Raw genomic sequence first — 26,161 nt, 5'->3', positions numbered from 1 at the left:
AAGAAAATAGGAAAAATAAAGTGTGTCTGTGAACATCAACTCCCACCTGCTGTGCTTCTGTGCTCCAGCCACATCAGGGACTGTTACAGATTGCTTGTTAGCTGCTAACTTGGCTGTCAGTTCTTCTTCAGACGTCAGATCAATAGGAGGAACAGACAGCTGCCTGAGAAAGCTGACTGCTAACATCAGTGTACTGGATCAAGTGCTATTTTATAAGCTGTTAAATAATGAGGGTGGAAACTATCGTGTTAAATTATGAATCAGAATCTCAAACTATTTCTTCATATTAAGGTCTGAACATTGTGTTACATCGTCATAGGAAGTGTAACTTTCCCCCCATTAATTGCGCAAAGAAAGCATTACCAAAGATGATGGCTGTAGATATTCAAAGCAAATAAATATCAAACTTTGTGAACTCAGACAGAAAACTGTATTTGAATGAAACAGGTAAACAGCTCCCCCTCCTGAGGGGAAAAAAATCAGTCTGCACTTTTTGTACAGTGTGTTTGAGTTTTGTGTCCCTGTGGGCTCCATGGCGCAGTAGTACAGTGCAGAGTCTGATACTGCAGCAGGAAAGATCTCCACATCTACTTTCATTTCCTTTTTACGAAGTCTGATAGACAGTCTTGGGTCAGGTTGTTTAGCTTCGGTGACATAACTTGAAGATATAGTAATCATCAGAAGAAACTCTGGTCCTGATTGAGGCTTTTGTCGATACCAGTGGAGATCTCTAGCCGAGCCATCATATGTGCAGGTCAGTGTGGTTTTGTTGCCCTCAGCTGAAGATATAATGGTTTGGTCTGATTTAATGCTGCTGTCAACAGCACCTGCAGTAAAGACATTGCAACAACATAAACATTTCTATTTTCATTATTTAAGGACTTTTTTTTTAAAAAAAAACAACTAAATCATCATGTTTAGGTGTCAGTACAAAAATCTCCAGCATCCACCTGAAGTTTGTGTATAATATAAATGACTTACCAAAGGTATTAATGACTATAAAAACAAAGAAGAGTAACATGATTGCTGTGTCTCTCTTGCAGTCGATATAAATGGCAGTAACTCTGTGTAACTGTCTAAACTGCATCTCACCACATCTCGCTCCACCTACCTTCACAGCCATATCAATTCTGGCATCAATCTCTCAGTGAATAATCTTGTACATTCTGCCATCTTTTAATTAGAAATTAAAAAGATGGAGTCAGGGTTATTTAAATCAAATCATTAAAACAAATATTGAATGTAGATAATACAGTTAATCATGTGTGATAATTCCGCATGTTGCTGAATGTTCTGATAATATTACACAGTTCATGAGTATAAGGACCTTCTGTAGTTTATGTGATATTAGCAGACAGTGCGATAATTTTCTTCTCTATGGAACATTATAGGCTCATTAATGCTACACATGCATTGAACTAATAAACAGTTAATTAATTCAAATATACAGTAACTGTTTATTTTCACTTTATTTAACAAATGCATTCCATTGCATTTCAGTGGAATTACATGGAATTTCCTAAGGTATGACATGCATCAATCACAAACAAACAAATAAAAAAAACAAATTAGGAAATGTACACTGCTTGCTGTTGAGGTGATCTGCTGCATAATAGAATTTAATTACTACAATTTAACTGTTCAGCTTTATTTTAATGAGCCTATTCCACTGTATATCAAACTCACTGCATCAATATTCCTAAGGTGCTTCCTGTGTTAGTCAACTGGGTTGTGATTAAATACATGGTTAGAGTTTGATCAGCCTGCTGACTAGTTAAACTGTTTATTCTAAAGATTAAACATGACTAAAGATGATTCAAACCTGGACCTTCTTGCTGTGAGGCAACAGCACTAACCACTACCCTACCGTTTTCTCCATGCTCAATAAGTAACTGGACCGTTAGTCTGTAGTAATTCTTTCCCCTACTTTTTCATTAGACAGATCACACAACACTCAACTGTTCCTTTTCAAAATTCAACGCCCCCCACCCCCTACTTACTTATTTATTAATCAAAAAAGCTCGTTGGTCAGACATTTCTCTGCCTGTGTGCAATGGCTAATAAAGCTGTAAAAGTGGAAGAGATTGGCCCAGGCCACCTTACCCTATTGGTACCCTATTGCTTTCTGCACCTCCAATCCAGTGTCACTAACCTGATCCAGTGTTAAGTGCAGCTCAGGTTTCTCTTCATTGATGCATAAATCTTTCACCTTTTACTAAAGATTTCCGTGGAGAGGAACGTTAATGAGTTCAACTTATTTTTGCAGGCTTTACTCTGGCAGAGCTGAATATTTTTGGTGATCGAATGTTAGAAATATCGAGCTTTTTACATGGAAACACACCCCTACACACACACACACAAAACGATGTCTCTCTCCAAAAGGATTCAGCTGTAATTTTTGGAACAAGAGAACTGTTATAATACCATGTTGATGCATGGAACGGAAGGCGTAAGCTCCTATTCCAGCTCTCTACTCTAAAAAATACATTTAATACATTATCATCATTTAGACAACATATCAAACATTAAATTGGTACACCAAAAAAAAAAAGTTTTCCTGTGTTTTGGAAATAAGAGCACCATTCCTGGAGGTACTGCAATAGCAGGTTGATGTGTGGAGCAGAAGGAGCAAGCCCCTATTCCAGCTCCCTGTTCTAAACATCTGTTTAATATAACATCCTCATTTAGAGAACATATCAGGTATTAATCTGAGAAAAACAGATACTACACTTGATCTTAGCCAAAAGTGCTAAAGAGGTTAGCATGCTTTGAGTCTGGTGATACCAATACAGATTTTCTTTAGCTAAATGCGGCAGCTTCACACGTAATGTAAGGCAATCAACAGAATGATACTCTCACTGTAACACTAACAAATCAGTAAATTATTGATATTAACCATTATACAAGCTTGATCTACTGGTAACAATGAACCAAAAATATATGATGAGCGAGCAATGACTGTGAGTCTGGTAGCAGCTGCTGGATGTGAATTGCAGGTCAAAATATCCGCGCTGCTCCGTGATTGGTTGAACAGCATCACATGGTTATTACTGCTGCTGACTCGCGTGCAATGGTAAATACCCCAGTGTTTCTCACAGTGTTTCTCAGCACGGTTCACAAAGATGCCGGTGTCTTGAATTCAGGCTTAGGTTTGCTGCATGAGTTTTAATAAGTGATTACTGTGAAGTGATGAAGAAAACCAAATTTAAAAAGAAGAATGAATAATACAAACAAATAAGATGCCAGGGACATGTTTAACAGGCCCATCTAAAGTAAGTAGTTTGTTTCAGTAGGCCTATATGCGGCTTGTAAGGTTGGGTTTATCTTCTTTTTTAGTACAGATATGTAGCTATTACATTTTTCCTAACATTAAAACATTTAACAGAGCTCATGCCCAAATAAATTGTTAAAGATCTATATTTGGCTTGGGAGATCATTCTTACAAGCTTATAGGCCAATTGAAGATGCGTCTTGTGTCGATTGATAGACGCCGGTGTCTTTATAATAGCCATGTTTGCTTTCTTACATCCTCCTTGTCTTCCTAGAAGACACTGAAGTATTATTTAAATACCCTGGTGTTTCATGTAAATACCCTAGACATGTCTTATTTATTTACAGTGTAGCAGGAGACCGAGCCAAGAGATACTGAATATATATTTTATTGATCTATTGAACCCACCATTTCTTTATTTTAACTCATTATATCATTGATATTATATCAACTGGAATTATATAACTTTGGAAGTTGATCAGCCTTCAGTGGAACAAAACTGTGTGAAAGCTTTTGTACAGTGCAGTTGGATTTCCTGTCACTGTGGGCTGCAGAGCACAGTAGTATAGTGCAGAGTCTGATACAGCAGCAGAGGAGATGAGCAGATCCACTTGTTTCTTCTTTTCATCGACTTTAGCAGAGAGACGTGGTAAGTTAGAGTCACTTTGGAGTCCACTTGGTAAGATATACAGAAGGAAATCAGGTTTAGAGTTTGGATATTGTCTGTACCAGTGCAGGTTGGTCACTGTGCCACTGAATTTTTTGTAGCTGCAGGACAGAGTAACATCACTGCCTTCATCTATAACTGTATGAGTGAAATGTGGCTCGATTGAATCTGCCATGGAGTCACCTGTCATAGAGAAGAGAACATAATGTTTTTATACATTAAACAATTAAGCCAGAACTACATAAGTCAGACCCACATTCTGATTTTTCTTCCCACCACACAGATGAATAAATCACTAATTCAACACTTAATATTTCTGCAATAACAAAAGGTCAAAGTTAACTCACCGAGTGAAAGCCACAGACACATGAATATAACAGTGAACATGATGAATGGCCTCAGCTGAGTGAAAGTATTCTTTCTGTACTATGATATGTTCACATCATAAAGGTTCATGAAGCTCCAGCCCACAGCACCACATGACAGTGTCACCATTGTTACTGACAGATTGTTGATTCTTACTGAAGCATCCTGGCTTTACATTCAGCCTCACATGGGGAACCTGTCTTCAACTCCTACTGTCAGCAGAATTCATGGAATTATGAAAAATCAATCACTCTATTCTGTAAAAATATAATCAAATAAATAAATAAATAAATGTTTAAATTTCCTGTTATATATGTTTTATAAGTAGTTTTACTGCATTCGGGGCTTTGGCCTTATCAGAAATTGCTGTAAATAAATGTCATGATAAAAAAAAAAAGTATAACAAGTTATTACTATTGTTATTATAATGTGATTGATTTATGGAATTTGTAATAACAAAACCTGTTATTTCACTGAGGTGAGGAACAAACCAGCTGCTGCTCTTGGTCATACTATGAAAGATTCCAGCAAGCCATGAGGTCTTAAGGAGAGCGAGAGAGACTGACTGGATGTTTTATTTCCTTTGTGTTTCTTATTTCCTCCCTGTAGCCTAGTGTGCTGCCTGGCCTACCTTTCTTTCTTTCTTTCTTTCTTTCTTTCTTTCTTTCTTTCTTTCTTTCTTTCTTTCTTTCTTTCTTTCTTTCAATTAATGAATTAATAAATATTAATTCATTCATTCATTTGCCTCATATATTTTAAATATGATTATTCTGCTTTATAAACCTGGAAACTAAAAAAAAATCTCTTGGTTGCTAGTTATCATTTTAACATGAAACTGTGGAAGCAAAATAGAACATTTACATTATCCAGTCACAAACACCACCAGCGCCACCATTACAAGTGAACCTGTCCAGAGCCCATTTTATTCACTGCAGCTGTAATGTGCTTGTCCATACTGGAGACAAATATATTACACATCACACATTATTAACAAACTGTATTTATAGCCCGACTGCAATTTCAATTTTCTTCATTAATTCAGAGAAACAAGTCATTTTGTTGATGATGAGTTGAGAATTATACTATTCAGCTCGATCAAATAATCAGAATCAAGACTAGAACACAACTGCAATAAGATCTCACATCTCTGGGGCAGCCACGGCCTAAAGGTTAGAGAAGGTCACCAATTTGATTCCCTGGACAAGCAGGAAAAATTGTAGGTGGGAAGCGTGAACGAACAGCACTTTCCCTTCCCTCTACATCCATGGCTGAAGTGCCCTTGAGCAAGGCACCGAACCCTCAGTTAATCCCTGGGCGCTGTAGCGCAGCTGCCCACTGCTATGGGTTAAATGCAGAGAAGAATTTCACTGTGCTTGAATGTATATATGACAAATAAAGGGCTCTTTTCTTTATCTGTACAATCTCTGTGTATTTTTTCAATGTATTACATATAAAAGTACTCTGTATGATTGAAGAGAGTGTATATTATTGTGAAAAGCAGTATTCATAATCAAAGAAGTCGAAATCTCTCAGGGACGTGAGCAGGGTCCTTGTGTTTGGGCCACAATAAGATAACTGACGATGCCATCTTGTGGAGAAAGAGAAAAGACTTTTACACATCAAGGATTTTTTTTTGTTTGGTTTTATTTTGTTTTCTTGAAATGAACAATGTCCCAGTTTACCCTGAAAAATGTGTTGCTGCGAAAATGAAATCATTTTTTTTAAATTCACAAATCATTACAGCAAATAGCTGAACTTGACAAAAAAAAACCCTGAACTCGTACAGATCCTCAGCTACATCACTCAAGTTCAGAATTGGTCTCAACCACACACCCTGTAGACCTTTCTGTAAAGCTTTCTATCCAATTGTTCATGGTGTGGTACACAACTGCACAGGATGCGCTCTGTTGATCCCATGAATGGAGTGAATGTACTAAGGGGACAGTCCCTCCTGGAAATTAAGACATTGCAGGGATTTACAGTATTTTGGCCCAGATGAGATCCTCAGTGATGTGCAACCCAAGACTCGTAGAATCCCATGATCACATGAGCAGACAAACATGAACCACTGTGGATCCTCCTGAGGTCAAAAATAAGACTGTGGCAGCGGGGGCGTGGGGGTCAGTCTGTGAATGGAGGGCAGAGTCAGGGAAGGTAAGTGGCAGAATCACTGCACCTGACATGAATTAACCTGTGTTTGTGTCTCCCCCAGTAAAAGGAGAGAGAGAGAGAGAGAGAGAGCAGAGAAAGGGAGCTCTCCCCAAACTGGACACTTGTGTGCGTGTGTGTGTGAGCGAGCGAAGTAAGCCGCTGAAAAGTGCAAAATAAAGTTTTTTGTAAGATCTTAGTTCTGGCCTGCCGTATAGTTGTGGAGTTGCTCAGAACTGTCCAGTTGTATACTAAGAATACCTCTCTGCACTTTGCCTCTCCCACCTGCATTCACTTGCCTGTAAAAGAAAGAAAGAATACCTCACTGCACTTTGCCTGTCCCGCCAGCGTTTGCTTGTTTGTAAAAGAAAGAAAGAAAGAGAACCTCACTGCACTTTGCCTCTCCCGCCTGTGTTTGCTTGCCTGTAAAAGAAACAAAGTGTACCTCGCTGCACTTTGCCTCTCCCACCTGTGTTCACTTGCCTGAAAAAGAAAGAAACAAAGGGTACCTCGCTGCACTTTGCCTCTCCTGCCCATGCTCACATGCTTGTAAAAGAAAGAAATTCCTCAGTGGTTAAAACAATATATATTTTTTTAAATGCCTTGAATTAAAGCCAAACAAAACCCGAAAAGTAAGCTCCTTTATCCTGATGTTATCTCTCCATACAAGTCGTTTGAGTGCTCACTCGTTCATATTTGTACCTGTATACTGTGTACAGATTTTATTTTAAAAGAAGAACGTTTCTGTGCACCTCCATCTTTCTCTCACCAAAATTCGCACTCTGAGGACAAATTGTGACGTCACAGATTCTAAGCTCAACATAAAAATCTGGAACATGCATAGCCGATTCCCTGCTGTTGAGACGAGTGAAGCCATCTGGCTGCCATCTTACCACTTACACTGCATGTATTTGGCTTCTGTGTTCAAGTTTCATGTCTGATCAAATTTGCCCCCAGAAAAGTATCTCCTGACATTTTTTTCCTTTCATTACCTCTTCTTATTTTCTCATCTTTACCCACATTCCTTACATATCTTTAGTGCTCCCATCACTGTTATTGGTTTTTTTTTTTTTTTCCTTTTCCAGTTCAGTCTCTGATCATTTTTTTTCTGAATGGGTCTTTTACTACTACAATTATTTTTACAAAAATTATTTCAGTTTTTCTTTGTACAGGAAATAATATATCGGATGCCGATATTTTAAATTGCACTCAATTTAAACTAAAATCATGTTAAAATGGAAAATCATGCCCATTTTTTTCAGTTTGTGCAATTGGGCGTGACGTGTGTAGATGATCACCGTTGTCATTTGTGCTTCGCCTTAGGTAAATGAAAATAACTACTGACCCAACTAGAACAATAGCATCTCTTTTTATTTGCATCCCTCACTGCCATTTCTGCCTAAAGCTATGGTCCTTCTTTCATTTAGTCTAATGAGGCTAATTTACTCAGTTAATTCTTCTTTTTGAGTTTGACCTGTTGAGCCTGAGTTTTCACATTCAATATCAAATATGTCTAGACCTTGGTTTTGATCTAGTTTGGGACATTTCCATGGAAAATCTGACACGGTCACAGTGTTCATCCCAGATATCACTGTCAGATTTTCAACAAAAACAGACAAGACGTGGAGACAGATTTTCTGTTTTTTTTTTTACTTTTGCTCATGCAAACCATCATAAAATGCTGTAGGTGGGTCCACGCAAATGGCACTGCGCACACACGTGTAAAAATGATCACACACTATCAATACTCACATGTGAAATGTCCATCCACAACCTTTGACTTGACAGTTTGTACAGTTCACTGCTGCACATGCAGGCATTTTTCTTGGAATTTTTTTCTCACCAATTACATCAATACTTTGTCCAGTTTTGTGTAGCTTCCTAGGCAGAGATATGACCGTTCCACTCCGATGTGAGTGGTAATATGGCAGCCAAATGGCTTCACTCTGACGAGCCTATGAGCTCTCCAGATTTTTATGTAGAGCTCAGTGCTCCAAACATGATTTACCGAGGCTAGTGGAGCTCGTGGACACACTGCTTCTAAATTGTTGTAAACAACCCTAAAGATGCTGAGTGTCAAGCATTTGGGTGTAAAATAAACCCGATCACTGATCATTTTAAGTGACATGCTTTTGTTTGCTTTGATTCACAGAGAAAAGAGATCTTTTTAGATGGCAAGAATCACACTGCTATGATAACAGGATTATTTACTAGTATCGGTGTCAGTACTGCACATGCGTTATCTAGGAGAGTAAGATTTAAGAAGAAGCCTTTATTTGTTACCCGTACACTCAAGCACAGACTGAAGCACACAGTGAAATTTCTCCTCTGCATTTAACCCATCTGAAGCACTGAACACACACAAGTGAGCAATGAGCACACACACACACACACACATACCCACAGCAGTGGCAGCTATGCTACAGCGCCCAGGGAGCAGTTGGGGGTTCGGGGCTGTGCTCAGGGGCCCCTCAGCCCATGGCTCCAATATACCTAACCACGTCTTTGAACTGTGGGGGAAACCAGAGAAAACCCACACAGACACAAGGAGAACATGCAAACTCCACACAGAAAGGCCCGTCAGCCGCTGGGCTTGAACCCACGACCTTCTTGCTGTGAGGAGACAGTGCGAGCCACTACACCACTGTGCAGCCCTAAACCTCAGAAAAGTGAAGTCTATTGATTGGTGGATTTTGTTGCCAGGAAAAATCATCTGGCTACAGAAAATTTCTGATTAGATTTTTAATCAAATCAGATTAGAAGCCTTTATTCCTTCATCTGAAGCAACGAACAAACAAACAATGTTTTTACTGCTTCAGATGAAGGAATTTCTAATGCTAAACATCTTATCAGAAATGTTCTGTAAGCAGATGATTTATTATATCTGGTTTATTTAATATTCCTCCTCCGAGTAACTATTTGACTTGCAGTAAACTATCAGACTTTTCTCACAAACTAATGGCCCTTTTCCACTACCCTTTTTCAGCTCACTTCAGCTCGCTTCAGCTCACTTCAGCCCGACACGGCTCGCGTTTCGACTACCAAAAAACAGCACGACTCGGCTCGCTTCAGCCCTGCTTAGCCCCTAAAACTCGCACGGTTTTGGAGTGGGGCTGAAGCGAGCCAAACCGTGCCGAGTGAGGCTGGGGGCGTGAGCAGACACTCCCCTGTGCACTGATTGGTGAGGAGGAGTGTCCTCACATGCCCACACACGCCCCGCGAGCACGCTGGGATCTGTAAACACCGCAAACCCGGAAGGAGAAGAATTACGAATTATGAGAATTTCTGAAGCCTTATGCGCCTCGCCCCATCTATACGCTCTTGCCAGTATCTGCTGGCGTTGTCGGTGACAACAAGCCACAGCACCAAGACCAGCATCACTAACGACTCCATGTCCTCCATGTTTATTGTTTACTATTCGGGTCGTGAGACTACCGCTTAAAAGATCACTGATGTCACTGTTTGCGCTGCTTAATGACATCATGTGACATCCACCCACTTTCGCTAACTCCACCCAGTGTGTCCACCCACTTCCAGCCAGCATGGTTCAGCGCGGTTGTAGTCGAAATGCAACTCCAACAGCCCCACTCAGCTCGACTCAGCACGGCACGGCTCAGCCGCGTTTGTAGTGGAAAAGCAGCATATCACACACAAGTTAGAGAGACTATTATATTCCTTACACCATTAGCCGAATGGCAATAAGGAACAGGTCGCTTTGAGCAAAAACCCTCTGAACGCTGTTAACTATATTCCTGAGAGCGTTTCCGCCTGTTCACTGCTATTTTTGACCCTTTTTGTAATAATGAGGTGTCTAAAGCACTTGTTGTTGCAGTGAAAAGGAAAACTGAGAGTTCATTGCTGCTGGTGCGGGAATAAACCCAGTGGTGCTGCAGGAATAACCGCTGTGTCAGAGTCGCTGCTGGGATCCTGATCTTGCCGCTTCTACAAATAAGCGTTTTGTGGGGATTTCCAAACATTTAAACACAAACACCTTTCAATTTCCGCGAGGTGGGTGGGGACTTCATGAATATTCATGAGGAAAGTGCCGCCTGGTTGGCCGGTCAAGTCTTTCTGTTCCACCGCGTTGCTTTATGAGGAAGCGGTTTTGTTTGGTTCGGAACCCATCAGTCCGAGTCCAATAATTATTCTACCATCAGGAAAAGCAGCACAGAATTTACTGCGATTGGTTTCAAATGCATTTTATTGTGGTTCGTGGATTATTATCCGTAAATAAAGTTGGACTTTTCTTGAAAAGGAGTGAAATAAAATATTTGTACAAAACACAGGTTTATGGCCCAAACCAGCATTATGTAATAATTCATTCACTGTGTTTTGATCCAATCCTATAATTAGCCTCTGATCAGGAAAAGCAGCACAAAATTTACTGCGATTGGTTTCAAATGATTATACTTTCATTTTCAGTCAGACTTCAGATGAGCATTTTATAGAGCATTCACATGGTACAAAGTTATACCGGTGTAGCCCCTGAAAGCTGCTTAAACCGGTGCAAATCTAACCCTGCTTGGGAGGTGGTTTAAGAAATTTACTCTGGAGTAAATGCTAGTTTGCGGGGCAGCACCGATATAAAATGGGATGTCTGAACGCTAAAGGGGTAGACTCGCTACGCATGAGGAGAGTTGATTACATACGGGCATTGCATAATTTGCATCCTGGTATTTTGCGCTTCCAAAATGGCGAATATCAACAACAACAGAACTGTGTGTGTCTTCATCCACGTTGTTTTCCCGGCGCTTGGTGATGCCATGACAACCGGGAAAAGGAAGTACATTTTCACGCATGCACATATTTAATTTCCGCATTATTACTATCGTATAGCACGGTCGCAAAAACTGCCGTGTGAATGCAAGTGGGGCTGCACCGGTGCTAACACGCTTCTCTCTAGTAAGCAGGTTTGTGACGTGTGAATGCTCCACAAAATTTACACCGGTGTAAGATATATCACAACAAAATACATCGGTGCAGCATCGATGCAAATATGTGCCGTGTGAACACCCCTTCTGATGGATTTATTTGTGAATATGTAGTTTTCACATTTTTATAACAGGCTTATTAAATAAATATACAGCAATAATGTTCCAACAAATATTTAAATGAGTCTGAGTTTTGACTTTGACAGAGTTACTAACACACCAATGATCATTGCATCATACAAAATAAATAAATAAACACACACATAAATGTGGGTGAGGTGGCCGAGAGGTTAAGGCGATGGACTGCTAATCCATTGTGCTCTGCATGCGTGGGTTCGAATCCCACCCTCGTCGCATGGCTGTTGTTTTGGGCGGCACGGTGGTGTCATGGTTGTCTCACAGCAAGAAGGTTCCGGGTCGAACCCAGCGGCTGGCGAGGGCCTTTCTGTGTGGAGTTTGCATGTTTTCCCTGTGTCTGCATGGGTTTCCTCTGGGTGCTTCGGTTTCCCCCACAATCCAAAGACATGCAGTTAGGTTGACGTGGGGCGGCCTTGGGCTGAGGTGCCCTTGAGCAAGGTACTGAACCCCTGACTGCTCACTGGGTGTGTGCGCGCGTGTGTTCACTGCTTCAGATGGGTTAAATGCAGAGGATGAATTTCACTGTGCTTGAAATGTGCATGTAATGAATAAAGGTTTAAGTAAATAAATATTAACATAGAGCAGGGGTTCTCAACCTTTTGCAACCTGGGCCCCACCAAAGCTGGTTCATTGCAGTTGGGGGCCCCTCTTCTCGCCCCGCCCCCATCCCCCCCAAACACACTCACCCGCAGTGACGCCACCCAACCTACAGCACCTTATATCGACCGATAGATAGATAGATAGATAGATAGATAGCCCTGGGCTAGATTATTATTATTATTATTAGTAGTAGTAGTAGTAGTAGTAGTAGCAGTAGTAGCATTATCCATTCCATAGAAATACATAGGCCTATTATCATTATTAGGCTATTGTTATAATTGGCAGTAGCACCACATTTCTAATCTGCTTTCGGGCATTATTATAATTATAATTATTATAATTATTATTATTATTATTATTATTATGGCCTATTATCATTACTAAGCTGTTGGCAGTAGTACAAGACTTATGTTCTTTCAGGCATTATTATTATTATTAGGCCTATTATTATTATTAATATTATTATTATTATTGCTGTTGTTGGTTGTTGATATTATTATTATTATTATTATTATTATTATTATTATTATGCTATTATTATTAATAGGCATCATCATCATTATTATTATTATTATTATTATTATTATTATTATTATTATTAGTGTTTTTATTAGGTATTTTATTAGGCTTATCATTAGCTGGCTATTGATATCATTGGGAATTGGGACCAGGCGTGAATTTAGGTTTTACTTTTTACTGTGCCTTTGTGATCTGCATTTGCGTTAATGCGAGACCTGAGCCTGCTTTGCCTTACAAAGATCCTCGATTCTTGGCGAAATGTTTGACAAGCACAGTCTCAAGTCATCCTCAATTTGCGCACGATTGCGATATTTCGTTTTGAGCGCAGTCATTTTTGAAAATCCTGCCTCACACAAGTAGGTCGATGCGAATGGGATGAGCAGTTTCAAGGCTACGTCACACAGTTGCGGGTACTCCTGCATCAATGCTGCCCAGAATGTCGAAAGAGGGCATGAGGTGAAGACTGCCTTAAGTCTACTGTCACTCTTCAGCTCAATAAGCTGTTCCTGCATGTCAACTGGAAGTTCGTCAGCAGTACACACAAATGGATCTCGAACCCACGCAAAAGAGTGATAATCCTCTGTGAAGTATGCCGCAAACTGTTTTCTCATTACCGACAGGTGCTCTGACGCTGCTTGAAAGACAGATGAGAAATCGTGGGAAGTGCCTGCATTACTGATAAAGTCTGCAAGGCTTGGGAACATATCACAGTTCCCCCGACTGATGCGGCCACACACACAAGATTTTATGATAGATTGATGATAGATTTTATAATAGTATTGATTTGTATGTAATAGTCCAATGTCCTGCATTTTGACATGGGTAAATGTGTTGCATCTGCTTAGCTACTATAGCCTGTTAGCCCCAGATTTTTTTTTCCTCCATACATGAAGCCTACTCGCGACCCCCCTGGAGTACCTCCGCGCCCCACCAGGGGGGCGCGCCCCCCCGGTTGAGAACAACTGCCCTAAAAGTTACTACGTGCACTGCTGCAGTAGCACTCACAGTCCCATCACACAAGCACTGAACACATAGCTTACTCCCTTTATGTTTATGTACACCTTTTTATTGTGTAGACAAAATTATACTGATCATTAATCCATAGAAAGACACAAAGTGTGTGTGTGTGTGTGTGTGTGTGTGTGTGTGTGTGTGTAAGAGAGAGACAGAGGGTCAACACCAAATAACATACAGGCAAACAAGTAAAACAAACAAGCAAAAAAAATCTGATAAGTTATTTTAAAATGGAACATTGTGCAAATTACTGTACATGCAAAGAATAATATAAAGTGGCAGAACATTGACGTGAGGTAGAAATTAAACATGCTGTACATTTCTCTTAGCAGTAGGTCGCTAGTGAAGTCTGCTGAATGAGAGTCTGAGTAATGAACCTTTTAGTGAATCACAACCGAGGCCTTGTTTATCATGGGTCATGTGGTTTTCTGCTCAACGATACAAAGCCTCAAAGTGGAGCTTCATCTGCCCCCTTATTCTTGATATGCGCTTCGAAGTCTCATTTGGCCATCACGATCTTTAAACAGTGATATCAATTAAAACTATGGTCAGACAAGAAAAGACTAAAATGGCCATTATGAGTCTTGAAAGTATTTGTGTGTGTGTGTGTGTGTTTTGAATGTATTATGAAGCCATTGACAACAATAACAAAAATCTCCGAAATCATTGTACTGAGCAACCAAAAAGTGTGATCCTGAGTGTGAACATAGAGCTGGAGCAGGAGACCGAGCCAAGACACTTCATCTCATCTCATTATTTATAGCCGCTTTATCCTGTTCTACAGGGTCACAGGCAAGCTGGAGCCTATCCCAGCTGACTACGGGCGAAAGGCGGGGTACACCCTGGACAAGTCGCCAGGTCATCACAGGGCTGACACATAGACACAGACAACCATTCACACTCACATTCACACCTACGGTCAATTTAGAGTCACCAGTTAACCTAACCTGCATGTCTTTGGACTGTGGGGGAAACCGGAGCACCCGGAGGAAACCCACGCGGACACGGGGAGAACATGCAAACTCCACACAGAAAGGCCCTCGCCGGCTATGGGGCTCAAACACGGACCTTCTTGCTGGGAGGCGACAGCGCTAACCACTACACCGCTGTGCCGCCCCGAGCCAAGACACACTGAATATATATTTTATTGACTGATCTAACCCCCCATTTATTTATTTTAACTCATTATATCATTGATATTATATCATCTGGAATTATGTAACTTTGACAAGTGATCAGCCTTCAGTATAACATAACTGTGTGAAAGTTTTTGTACAGTGCAGTTGGATTTCCTGTCACTGTGGGCTGCAGAGCACAGTAGTATAGTGCAGAGTCTGATACAGCAGCAGAGGAGATGAGCAGATCCACTTGGTTATTCTTTTCATCAACTTTAGCAGAGAGACGTGGTGGGATTGAGTCACTTTTATATCCACTTTGTGATATATAAAGAAGGAAGTCAGGTTTAGATTTTGGATATTGTCTGTACCAGTGCAGGTAGTTTCCTGGACCACTCGATTTGTAGCTGCAGGACAGAGTTACATCACTGCCTTCATCTATAATTGTATGAGTGAAAAGTGGCTTGATTGAAGCTGCCATGGAGTCACCTGTCATAGAGAAGAGAACATGCACATTCTCATTTTTCTTCCCACCACACAGATGAATAAATCACTAATTCAACACTTAATATTTCTGCAAGAACAAAAATTCAAAGTTAACTCACCGAGTGAAAGCCACAGACACATGAATATAACAGTGAACATGATGAATGGTCTCAGCTGAGTGAAAGTATTCTTTCTGTACTATGATATGTTCACAACATAAAGGTTCATGAAGCTCCAGCCCACAGCACCACATGACAGTGTCACCATTGTTACTGACAGATTGTTGATTCTTACTGAAGCATCCTGGCTTTACATTCAGCCTCACATGGGGAACCTGTCTTCAACTCCGACTGTCAGCAGAATTCATATAATTATGAAAAATCAGTTATTCTGGTCTGTAAAAATATAATCGAATAAATAAATCATTAAATCTTTAAATTTCATGTTGCATTTGCTTTTAAAAGTGGTTTTGCTGCATTAGGGACTTTGGTCTTATCAGAAATTGCTGTGAATGAGTCATGATAAATAATTTAGTATAAAAGCTATTATTACTATTATTATAACGCAATTGATTTATTGACTTTGTAATAATGAAGCCTGTTATTTCACTGAGGTGGGGAACAAACCAGCTGCTGCTCTTGGTAATATTATAATAGATGCTACCAAGCCATTAGCTTATAATCAAAGACTCGAATTTAGCTTTTCCCTGCTATTAAAAAACACAACCTACATAGTTACTGTTATTACATTACTGCACTGACGGTTAATGGAAAAATAGTGAATTAAAGATTATTAAACTCACCTGGCACTGATGCTGCATGAAAAACTCACGAGTCTCTCGACAATCTGGTTTTCCCAGGGGCATCAGAAGCATTTTTAACGTGGGGGGGACACACTGGCGGGGGGTCCTCCGCCAGAAAATTTTTAATTAATTAGATGCCATTTCCTGCATTCTGGTGTATTTTTAACAGGTTGTTAAACACCTAATTTTACCTACAAAAGTCATTTAATTCAATGACTATTTTAGAGACTCAACAATAAGTCCTCATTCAACTCGTCCATATATTCATCAGCCTGTTTTTAAACCCACCGCTACGCCTAAGATAATGAGATGAATGTGACACAATTTATCCAACAATGACTTTATGGGTGCATTTTACTTTTTATTTTGTGTTTTCTATTTAGTTTTAGATGTAACACAACATGCCACTGGGCCAGTGACACTCAACTGTATGTTTAAAAATAAGAATATTCATAATCTCACACAATGAACAGGCATGACATGGCATCATGCAAACTTCATAACACAAAATCACACTGTGTCAAGCAACGGTGACACATAAAAAATAACTTCACACAATGAACAGGTGCAGTTTTGTCAACCTACATGCAATGGTGGTACTACAGTAGCATTTACAGATTAGTATAACAAATAGATTTATAGATATAACTCCTTCTTACATTGGTGCCACCACAATTTCTACCACTTCATAACTTTTATCCCCCTTTCCTTCACAATCCACCTGGAATAACATCCATCTCTCTCCATTGCTTTCCTTTCTACTATTCCTTCCCCATACACTGATTTCCCATCTTTCTTTCCAGAAAACTGGCAAAGACCAGACAAAACAAGGAATCAATAAATATCATCAGAGCAGACTTGATCTCATTCTTGGCATTACAGTAAGGCAGGCCTACTGGGTTTGAATGAAATGATAGCTAACGTTAAGCTAGCTGATACATCTCCTAACATTGACTAGCCAGCTAACTGCACTAACATTTCCACTGGGACAAAAAACCCTGTCCTGTGGGGAAATTCTGACTGACTTTCCGCTTCTTTGTAAAGAATTTCCTCATGTCCATTGTGTCTGGGGAGGAGCAAATACTGCAAACAATTCATCATCAACCAAGAATACCCCATTAGGCTAAGCTTATTTCATTGTTTAGTTGAATATTAATTTAACGTGTCCTAGGGTTAATTTTGAGGGCATAGAACAGAAGAATAAGGTTTTAGCAAAAGCTAGACATTGTGAGGTTGCAATGGGGCTGACGTCACCTCCTCCACTCTTGAGCAGCTGCACCAACATTTCTGTGCTCGCGCTGAGATTCACTTCACTCGCGCGCGGTGAGCTGTTGTAGGGAGCGCCCGGAAAACCCAGAGTGGATTTTCAGTGCTCTGTGTTTTCTCTTATCGATCAAGTGGAATGGATTCTTTCACGAAGCAATAGAAACGGCGCTGGGTGAACTCATATTTTATGTTAAATGTGGGGGGGTCCAAACGAAGAATTATGAAATGTGAGGGGGACATGTCCCCTTCACATTCAATGGTGGCGACGCCCATGGGTTTTCCAGTTGCACTCAGTACAGTGTTGTATTGCTCCGCTTATTTTAACAGGCCATTGTTAGGGAAATAGTCTTCTTCCGCCGGTGGAAGAAGTCCCTTCTTGTTTACTGCAAAATGTGTATATTTTGGATAGAATTCGAAATATGACTTATCTGCAATGTATTCCCATTTTTCAATGTTGCCTTAAAGACACTGCAAACAGTTGTTTTTTTCTGTAGCTCCCATCCCCCATTCCCGCCTTATTTTTCCTCTCCTTTTTTCCAACTGATGACTTACAAACCCAAGTTCAATCAACACATACAAATCTGCGAAATTCTCAAATAGTCAACACAATGGATAGCAATAAGTTTTACTTTCTAAAACTCATAAATGTAACCCCCAGGGGGAGTACCAACCAGTACAGTTTACTATTAAATCTGAACGTTAACCAAACCCACAAGCAGGGGATCCCAATGAAGGGAACAATAAAGGAGAGAGAGAGACTGGAGTATTAAAATAAACAATTTATTTTTTCAATAAAAATATAAATAAAACACACACACATTCAGTCCTTGGGCTACACACCTTGAGGGCAACAACAATCAGAATGGACAGATCTTAATGTTTCAAACAGTTCAGCAGACAAGAAAACAATACAAAAATGCACAAATCACTGACTGTGGTTACACTGCATGCCAATGGCCACACAAAGAAAAAGGAAAATAAATTTAAACAAACCAGTGAAGCAACGAAAACACAAAGTGGCCAAAACCAAAAATTGTTACCCTTCAACACTAACCCAAATGACCCGCAACTTACACACCGCACACACATACACACACCATACACACAAGCATGCAAACACCCAGCCCACCGGTAGCGACTACCAAATACACACCGTGAGCCGACCTCTCACACGGACACACGCACACACTTTAAACTAAAAATGGGGCACAGGAAAAACAGTGGCTGGGGTGGCGTAGAGTGCTCCACCTGCAAGGAAACATGGTTATAATATACCAAAATCAGGTTCACACGGCTGTCATTTTACATACTTTGGTCACAGAGGCAGTCTGAACGGGGTAAGATGTTAAAACCTACACTACCTGTATGAATGTCAGCCACAACGTAGAATCAGGGGTTAGTCGGTCGCCTTCACAGCAAAGTTGATGCACTAGGTTTTGCGGTCCTCAGCCAATCACCAATGTTCACGCTACAATAAATTCATGCCGCATGAATGTAATGTATATAAACGCTCGACGCGTTAAAAAGAAAGAAAACCGGCACTTACGTTCTCTGGACACAGGCAGAGCACAACACGCCACAGGATTACGGCAGCACGAAGGATTACAGCAAATCACTAACGTGGATTTCTCTCCAAAGAGATGCAAAACACGAGGCCAGTGAGCAAGAGGCCAGCTCATAAGGAGGCAAACCGACCAAACGGAGATGGGGCACCACGACAGGCAGGCAAGGCAAACAAACCAGACAGAGGTGAAGCACGACGACAGGCAGACAAAGCCCCAAAAAATAACACGAGTGGGAAACGCTGCTACTCTTAAGGTGTCATGCCAATTGCCAGGGCACCTGATCTTAATTTCAACCACGTCCACTACGCTACACCACACCCATTAAAGGCACCTACTGCCAATCGAGCAACCCCTTGCCCATGTTACATAAAGTTGAGTTCAAAATCCAAAAATTGTCAGAGCTCTTTGTGTTAAAGAGAGGTAGTAAGTGGACATAACTAAATGAGGCTGCAATTTTTTTTTACAGTGTACGGTTATTCTGCAGTGCCAAATACATTACTGTTTCTGAAATGTGATCAGGAAATTTTACTGGATCACAGCAGATATATACTGGGGCATGTGCCCCAGTAAAATGGGTCTGGCGACGCCGATGGACAACTCATAAATTCAAGCAACAGGTTAAACGCAAGCTTGACCCTTCCTGTGTGGTGAGCTCTTTGGGATGGCGCTCCTGACTTTTGTTTCCAGATTGTAGGAACTGCTCCACGTACCAGACATCAATCAAATCCTTCTATGTGAATCTGCCTCACAAATTTATCTTTTGCAAAATGTATGGAGCAGACACCAAACTGTCTAGTCGGCTTGAAGTTACCTCTCTTTGTTGGTACAAATCAAACCCATTCATTCTGCAAGTGTCCTGCTGACTTTGGGCTACAATGGATCAAAATTCTGCTTTTTTTCATCAGCTACACTTGAACGACACACCTCTTAAGTGTCAAAGGCTTAGATGAACACACCCCACCGTGCCGAAACCTGGGATTGAACCAGGGACCTTTAGATCTTCAGTCTAACGCTCTCCCTACTGAGCTATTTCAGCAAGATCATACCACCATCTGAACAGTCACATCACCGATATAAACATTAGTAGTTGCTAAATCCAATCGGTAAGGTCACATGGTGTTCCTTTTTAACCAAAATCTAATGAAATATAAAGTGTTTAAAATAATAGATAGTATCATCTGGAAGCATTACATATGTAATGTGGTAATTGATTAATGAAACTCTTACGTTGTTGGAAATTTGTTTTATTCCAAGCATGTTTTTAATTAAATGAACAAACATTCACACTAAAGAATGAGCAAATAATAAGCTAAATAATGAGGTAAATGTGTTCTCTGTGCTCGCTCATTTCACTGTTACCCCCCAATCATGCAGTCTTGATTATTTCAACTGTTATCCACAGTGTCAAGTGGATAATGATCTCCCTTATAAGTGCACACATGCACACAGAGAGAGAGAGAGAGAGAGGTTTTGATCTGTGTGTAGTGTATAAAATAGATTGTGAAATAAAAAACTGAATAAAGAATAGGGAGATTTTGATTATATGATCAAAATCTTTGTCTCTCACACACACACACAATGTTAGATGTGCAGGAGAGATGGCATGAGGTCATTGCAGTGCAGGTCGAGGACAAAGCTGCACACTGGTGTCGGCTCTACTCTCCCGTTTGCTGCCCTGTGTTTGGTCTGTCTGGGGTCCTGGAGGCGGTGATGTGACCCATCGGTGGTTGCTGTGTCTGTATCGGGCCCCTGCCTGCTTCGCCGGTGGCTGGTGGGATGATGGGGTTTTTGCACTATCTTTTACTGTTCTTTTGTATTGTGATTGTTGTGTAGGTATTGTGTAGGTTTTGTCATTGCTCTTTTCTTTCTATTGTCCCTGTTGTTCTAATTTTTGTATCCCCTTGTTTCTTCTGCAGTCCTGTGGGAATTTTTTTTTAAACTTTTTTGCATGTCACTTAGTTCTGTGTGTGTCCCATATGTATTTTTCAAAGTTTTGGTGTCTCCGGTATTGTTCTGCAGTGTAGAAAATACTGTAGTAATAGAAAAAAAAACTGATACAAATCACTGATACTGTATAAATCACTTAAGGGTTTAATTTGCACTTTTGAAAATCTACCTGTTCATTTGGTTCTTTGCACATCTTGTGTTCATTGTTTGTGCACTGTTGTCTTTGTCTATTGTCTTTGTTTTGTTGTGCTGTATAGCTTTTGTGTTGGTATAATTAAAAAACATAGATTGTCAAAAAAAAACTGAAAAAAGAATATAAACCCCAAATATCCAAACTCGCTTTTAAAAGAAGTCATCAAGGAATCACTGAACATTTTTGTGAAACAGTATTTTTTCATTGAAAAACTGTCATTAAACATAAGAAGTACATTAAAAGGATGACTTAAAATCCAACAATCAAGACAATGATGGAATCAGTTTTCATGCTCTCATTATGTTAAAGAAGAGTTTTGCTTATGGATCCTCTCAGAAATGAAAGTTTGTATGAACAGAACTGGTAACTGGTGCCAATGTTCGGCTGTTACCAATGTTGCTGAAAGATTTTCTCCCATCGTTTAGTCTTTGTTCGCAGAAATATTTTTACCAGCCTTGAGACATATTGAAGCATTTAAGAATAATTCACAAATAAACAGTTTATTATAAAAAGAAGAAACATTGAAAGTAAATTGCACACAAGCATGACAATTTTCTCATTTTTAAGGAAATATATAAAAGGTATAATTTTATATTATGTGTAATAGCTGTTCCTAGTTGTACTGTGTATCCACCAGGCTAATATATATCAGAAATTCTCAATAATGACTTCATTTCACTAAAACACACCTCACTGTGTAAAATCACTGTGGATTACAAAAAGCTAACACACAAATATCATTGTAAAATTCAGACTCTGCAGGATCTTGACTTTAGAAAGTGGGATGTATATGAACTTATTGAAAACTTGTTTAGTGCTTTTAGCAAGGATATAGCAACTCATAGCAACTCTTTACAACCACGGTGAGCAGAAAAGCAGCTCAGCAATCAACAGCAGACGACCACACTGGGTTCCACTCCTGCAGCCAAGAACAGGAATCTTCAAATCAAGAACAAGTTCCTATTACACTGGCAGGTGAGTGTATATTTTTATTGACCTCTCAAACCATCCATTTATTTATTTTTAACTCATTATATCATTGATATTATATCATCCGGAATTGTGTAACCTTAGCAGTTGATCAGCCTTCAGTATAATATAACTGTGTGAAAGTTTTTGTACAGTGCAGTTGGATTTCCTGTCACTGTGGGCTGCAGAGCACAGTAGTATAGTGCAGAGTCTGATACAGCAGCAGAGGAGATGAGCAGATCCACTTGGTTATTCTTTTCATCAACTTCAGCAGAGAGACGTGGTGGGATTGAGTCACTTTTATGTCCACTTTGGGATATAAAAAGAAGGAAGTCAGGTTTAGATTTTGTCTGTCCCATTGCAGGTAGTTTCCTGTACCACTTGATTTGTAGCTGCAGGACAGAGTAACATCACTACCTTCATCTATAACTGTATGTGTGAAAAGTGGCTTTATTGAAGCTGCCATGGAGTCACCTGTCATGGAGAAGAGAGCATGCACATTCTCATTTTTCTTCCCACCACACAGAAGAATAAATCTCTAATTCAACACTTAATATTTCTGCAGTGACAAAAAAGGTCAAATTTAACTCACCACAGACACATGAATATAACAGTGAACATGATGAATGGTCTCAGCTGAGTGAAAGTATTCTTTCTGTACTATGATATGTTCACATCATAAAGGTTCATGAAGCTCCAGCCCACAGCACCACATGACAGTGTCACCATTGTTACTGACAGATTGTTGGTTCTTACTGAAGCATCCTGGCTTTACATTCAGCCTCACATGGGGAACCTGTCTTCAACTCCGACTGTCAGCAGAATTCATGGAATTATGAAAAATTAATCATTCTAATCTGTAAAAATCTAATCAATACATTATTAAATGTTTAAATTCCCTGTTATATTTGTTTTATAAGTGGTTTTGCTGCATTAGGAGATTTGGGCTGATCTGAAATTGCTGTAAATAAGTATAAATCATGACAAATAATTTAGTATGACAAGTTATTATTATTATTACAATGTGATTGATTTATTTACTTTGTAATAATGAAGCCTGTTATTTCATTGAGGTGAGGAACAAACCAGCTGCTGCTCTTGGTAATATTATGAAAGATGCCACCAAGCCATTAGGCCTTAAGAGGTGTGATGCATTTTGTGTGTGAAGTTTGCTGGATTGAGTGAAGGTTGCACAGAGAGAGAGAAAGAAACTGGGCGTTTTATTTATTTGTGTTTCTTATTTCCTCCTTCAATCCTCATTGGGGCCTTTGACAGACCTGAAGGGAGAGAGATCATGTCTCACGTTCTGATCTAAAAATATTGGGACCTGAGAGGAGTGGTGCTTGTGAGTTCTTGCTGCTGAGGAAGGAGAAGTTTCTTCAAAACATGTTACACTTAAGTCTCTATCATCGAGCCTTTGACACCAACAAAAATACTTCAATTAAAGCTCTAAAGGATTCTTATAATGCTGTAAATATTTGTAAGTTCCTGGTTACATAGCACTAGGAAACTCAGGACAAGAACTCCATGAGATGTACATGGAAAAAGCATGAGGTTGAGAAAATTACAAGTTAAAAAAGACAAGAAGACAGAGCCATCTATATCCCTCACCCTATATACCAACTATATACCAAGTTTCAAGATATTATTTGTCACATTTTTCAAGTTCTGCTGCAGGAAACCAACCCTACCTCTTTATACTGACCTCAGCAGCCCATGGCATAAGCCCACCAGACCTTTGGTCCAGGTGAGCTAAAAATTAAAATTTCTCACATTTCTTCGTCTCAAAAGGCACATACACATTACTTAATCAACACATAAAGAAAAGAAAGAAAGCACAACTTTATTCATCATACACTTGTGAAATTTCCTCTCTGCATTTAACCCATCTGAAGCAGTGAACCCACACACATACCTAGAGCAGTGGGCAGCCATGCTAACAGCACCCGGGGAGCAGTTGGGAGTGAGGTGCCTTGCTCAAGGCCATCCCATATTAACCTAATCGCATGTCTTTGAACTGTGGGGGAACCCAGAGCACCCAGACACAGGGAGAGCATGCAAACTCCATACAGAAAGGCCCCCTCTGGCTGCAAACCCAGAACCTTCTTGCTGTGAGGCAACCATGCTAACCACTTATACCACCATGCCACCCAAAATTATGCCTACTCAGGTAGCTTTTTTTTTTTTTTCTTGCCATGACCCGGATTCAAACCAGGGTTGCTGCAGCCACAATGCAGAGTACTAACCACTATACGATCATGGCAAACTACTCAGAGATGTACACAGATTAACTTTCAAGACCATACCACTCATAGTTTCCAAGTTCTGCTCTGGAAACAAAACCTCAGACTAACCTGAGAGACAGTCTGAAATTGTTTCTATGGAAACATGAAAAATTTAAATTTCTCAAATTTCTTAGTATGAAAAGGCACATCTACATCACCTTGTTAATATGTATACCAAGTTTCAAATCCGTATCATGAATAGTTTTGGATATATGCTCCGGAAACAAACATTGCTCTTAGAAACTAAGTCAAAATCTATTTTTTATGTAAAAATTTGAAAAATACTTGAGAAAGTAGCCAGAATGTACAGTCCATTGACACACTGCATTATTTAAAATGTGTCCTTTTTTTGTGAGGCAAATAGTAATTATGATTATAAAATAAATTCATTGAAAGATGTGTAAAATACTTTTATATAACAATAAATTGCTTAACAATTGTTGTAATAATAATTATAATTGTTAATTAATACTTAATTAAAATTATAATTATTATTACAACAATTGTTAAGCAATTTATTGTTATATAAAAGTACTTTGCACATTTTTCAATGAATTTATTTTATAATCATGATTTATTTCTTTAATATACATGTATTTATCAAAAGTGAGGTGATGTTGGGTGCGGGAGGTTTTTGCATGACCCAATAAAAATAACTTCAAAAAAGTAATATATGAGTAAATGTTCACCAAATGCAACAACGGGAAAGTAGAAATTTTGAAAACACTTTCACAGTCATAACCCCAGTGCAGGGTCTTCAAGGTTCTGCTGTGGCCCCAAGCTTCAGCAGCTGTGAAAGAGTTAAGGCTCCATGGCTCAGTGTTGCAAGCACTGGTCTAGTAAACCTGGGATTGTGAGTTCAATTCTCACTGGGAGGAATGCTTTGAAGGTGGAAGGATGATCTAGGTAAAAGAGGGGATATTGAAAACACTGACCCTGGAAAGTGCTGCTTATGACTTCTCATCACCTGAAGACCACTTTCTGTTGCTCAGAAGGGCCTCATATGGACAGTTTGGAGATTGCTGAGGGTCTGAAGTTGTCTTTGGTGTGTAATTTCTGCAAAGCACTTTGCCCTCAAGTCTCCATCAATGCCCATTGTCAGGTGGTATTTGGAGGCTACTTTGCAAAATTTACTAAGTCTTGCTTTTGGTAATAATATACAAGTTCAGATATGAATTCATAAATCTGGGCTTGTTGTAATGTTTGTAGGCTGCTGTTTCATAGTTAATTATGCAGTGGAACTTTGCGCATAAAAAGAGCCCTGAAACCACATATAGGAAATTGGTATAAAAGTATTACATAATTAATATGCAATTATTATATCCATAATAGGTGTTATTTGTGGCACGCAACCTTTTTACTCAGGTCAAAAGCAGGGTTCATACACTAGATACCCATTTAACCCTAAAAGGGCCTAAACTACTGAGTGGGATCAGTTAGAACCTCAGAGGTGGTGTGCTGCTCAGTCTATTCAACTGACATAACTTTCTGCTTTTCGGAGTTTGTTACTCTATAGATTCTTTATCTAAAAGTATGTTTGTTTCAAGATTGATGAAAAAAAGTGTTTAACAAGGTGACTGATTTTCTGTTGGGGTCCCATAACTGTGAGATTTGTTGCAAAAAATATTTCAGCAAGTTAGTCGCTTTGTTGTGTGTCTATCTTTGCCTGTCTGTACGTTTGCATGCTTGTGTTAGATGTCTGCCATAATTAAGAATATAACTCTTTCTTACAAATTGTAGATAACTAGTGAACCTGTTAGTTATAGAGTGACTGAAATGTCTGATGCTTATCTGTCCATGCACTCTCCATACAGAACAACAGACAGTCCAGCAGATACAGAGGAAACTGACATTGTCTAGTTGTGAAAGTGACATTGTT

The 26,161-nt window shown here is 39.6% G+C and overlaps 4 non-coding genes and 2 gene segments (V, D, J or C); 2 read left to right on the top strand and 4 right to left on the bottom strand.

Annotated features, from left to right (window-relative positions):
* Positions 1-2,170: 2,170 nt before the first annotated feature.
* Positions 2,171-2,285, top strand: LOC132895614 (U5 spliceosomal RNA). Its single transcript, XR_009655789.1, has one exon. It is a non-coding gene; the product is annotated as a U5 spliceosomal RNA (small nuclear RNA).
* Positions 2,286-2,569: 284 nt separating this feature from the next.
* LOC132897437 (U2 spliceosomal RNA) lies at positions 2,570-2,762 on the bottom strand. Its single transcript, XR_009656317.1, has one exon. It is a non-coding gene; the product is annotated as a U2 spliceosomal RNA (small nuclear RNA).
* A 1,060-nt stretch (positions 2,763-3,822) lies between these two features.
* LOC132886958 (T cell receptor alpha variable 12-3-like) lies at positions 3,823-4,429 on the bottom strand (the record flags this gene model as incomplete). The annotated part of the segment is given in 2 exon segments: positions 3,823-4,121; positions 4,286-4,429. Coding segments are annotated over 2 exon segments (339 nt in total), but the record flags the coding sequence as incomplete, so codon positions are not given.
* A 5,875-nt stretch (positions 4,430-10,304) lies between these two features.
* Positions 10,305-15,414, bottom strand: LOC132883977 (T cell receptor alpha variable 12-3-like). The segment is given in 3 exon segments: positions 10,305-10,394; positions 14,969-15,258; positions 15,375-15,414. Coding segments are annotated over 3 exon segments (420 nt in total).
* On the top strand, positions 11,656-11,737 carry trnas-gcu (transfer RNA serine (anticodon GCU)). Its single transcript has one exon. It is a non-coding gene; the product is annotated as a tRNA-Ser (tRNA).
* A 4,437-nt stretch (positions 15,415-19,851) lies between the features above and the next one.
* On the bottom strand, positions 19,852-19,924 carry trnaf-gaa (transfer RNA phenylalanine (anticodon GAA)). Its single transcript has one exon. It is a non-coding gene; the product is annotated as a tRNA-Phe (tRNA).
* Between the last annotated feature and the right edge of the window lie 6,237 nt (positions 19,925-26,161).

The sequence above is a fragment of the Neoarius graeffei genome, chromosome 1 (assembly GCF_027579695.1).
Source record: "Neoarius graeffei isolate fNeoGra1 chromosome 1, fNeoGra1.pri, whole genome shotgun sequence".
NCBI classification, from domain to species: domain Eukaryota; kingdom Metazoa; phylum Chordata; class Actinopteri; order Siluriformes; family Ariidae; genus Neoarius; species Neoarius graeffei.
The sequence above is the reverse complement of the archived record's forward strand: the minus strand, read 5'-3'. Positions and strand labels throughout refer to the sequence as shown.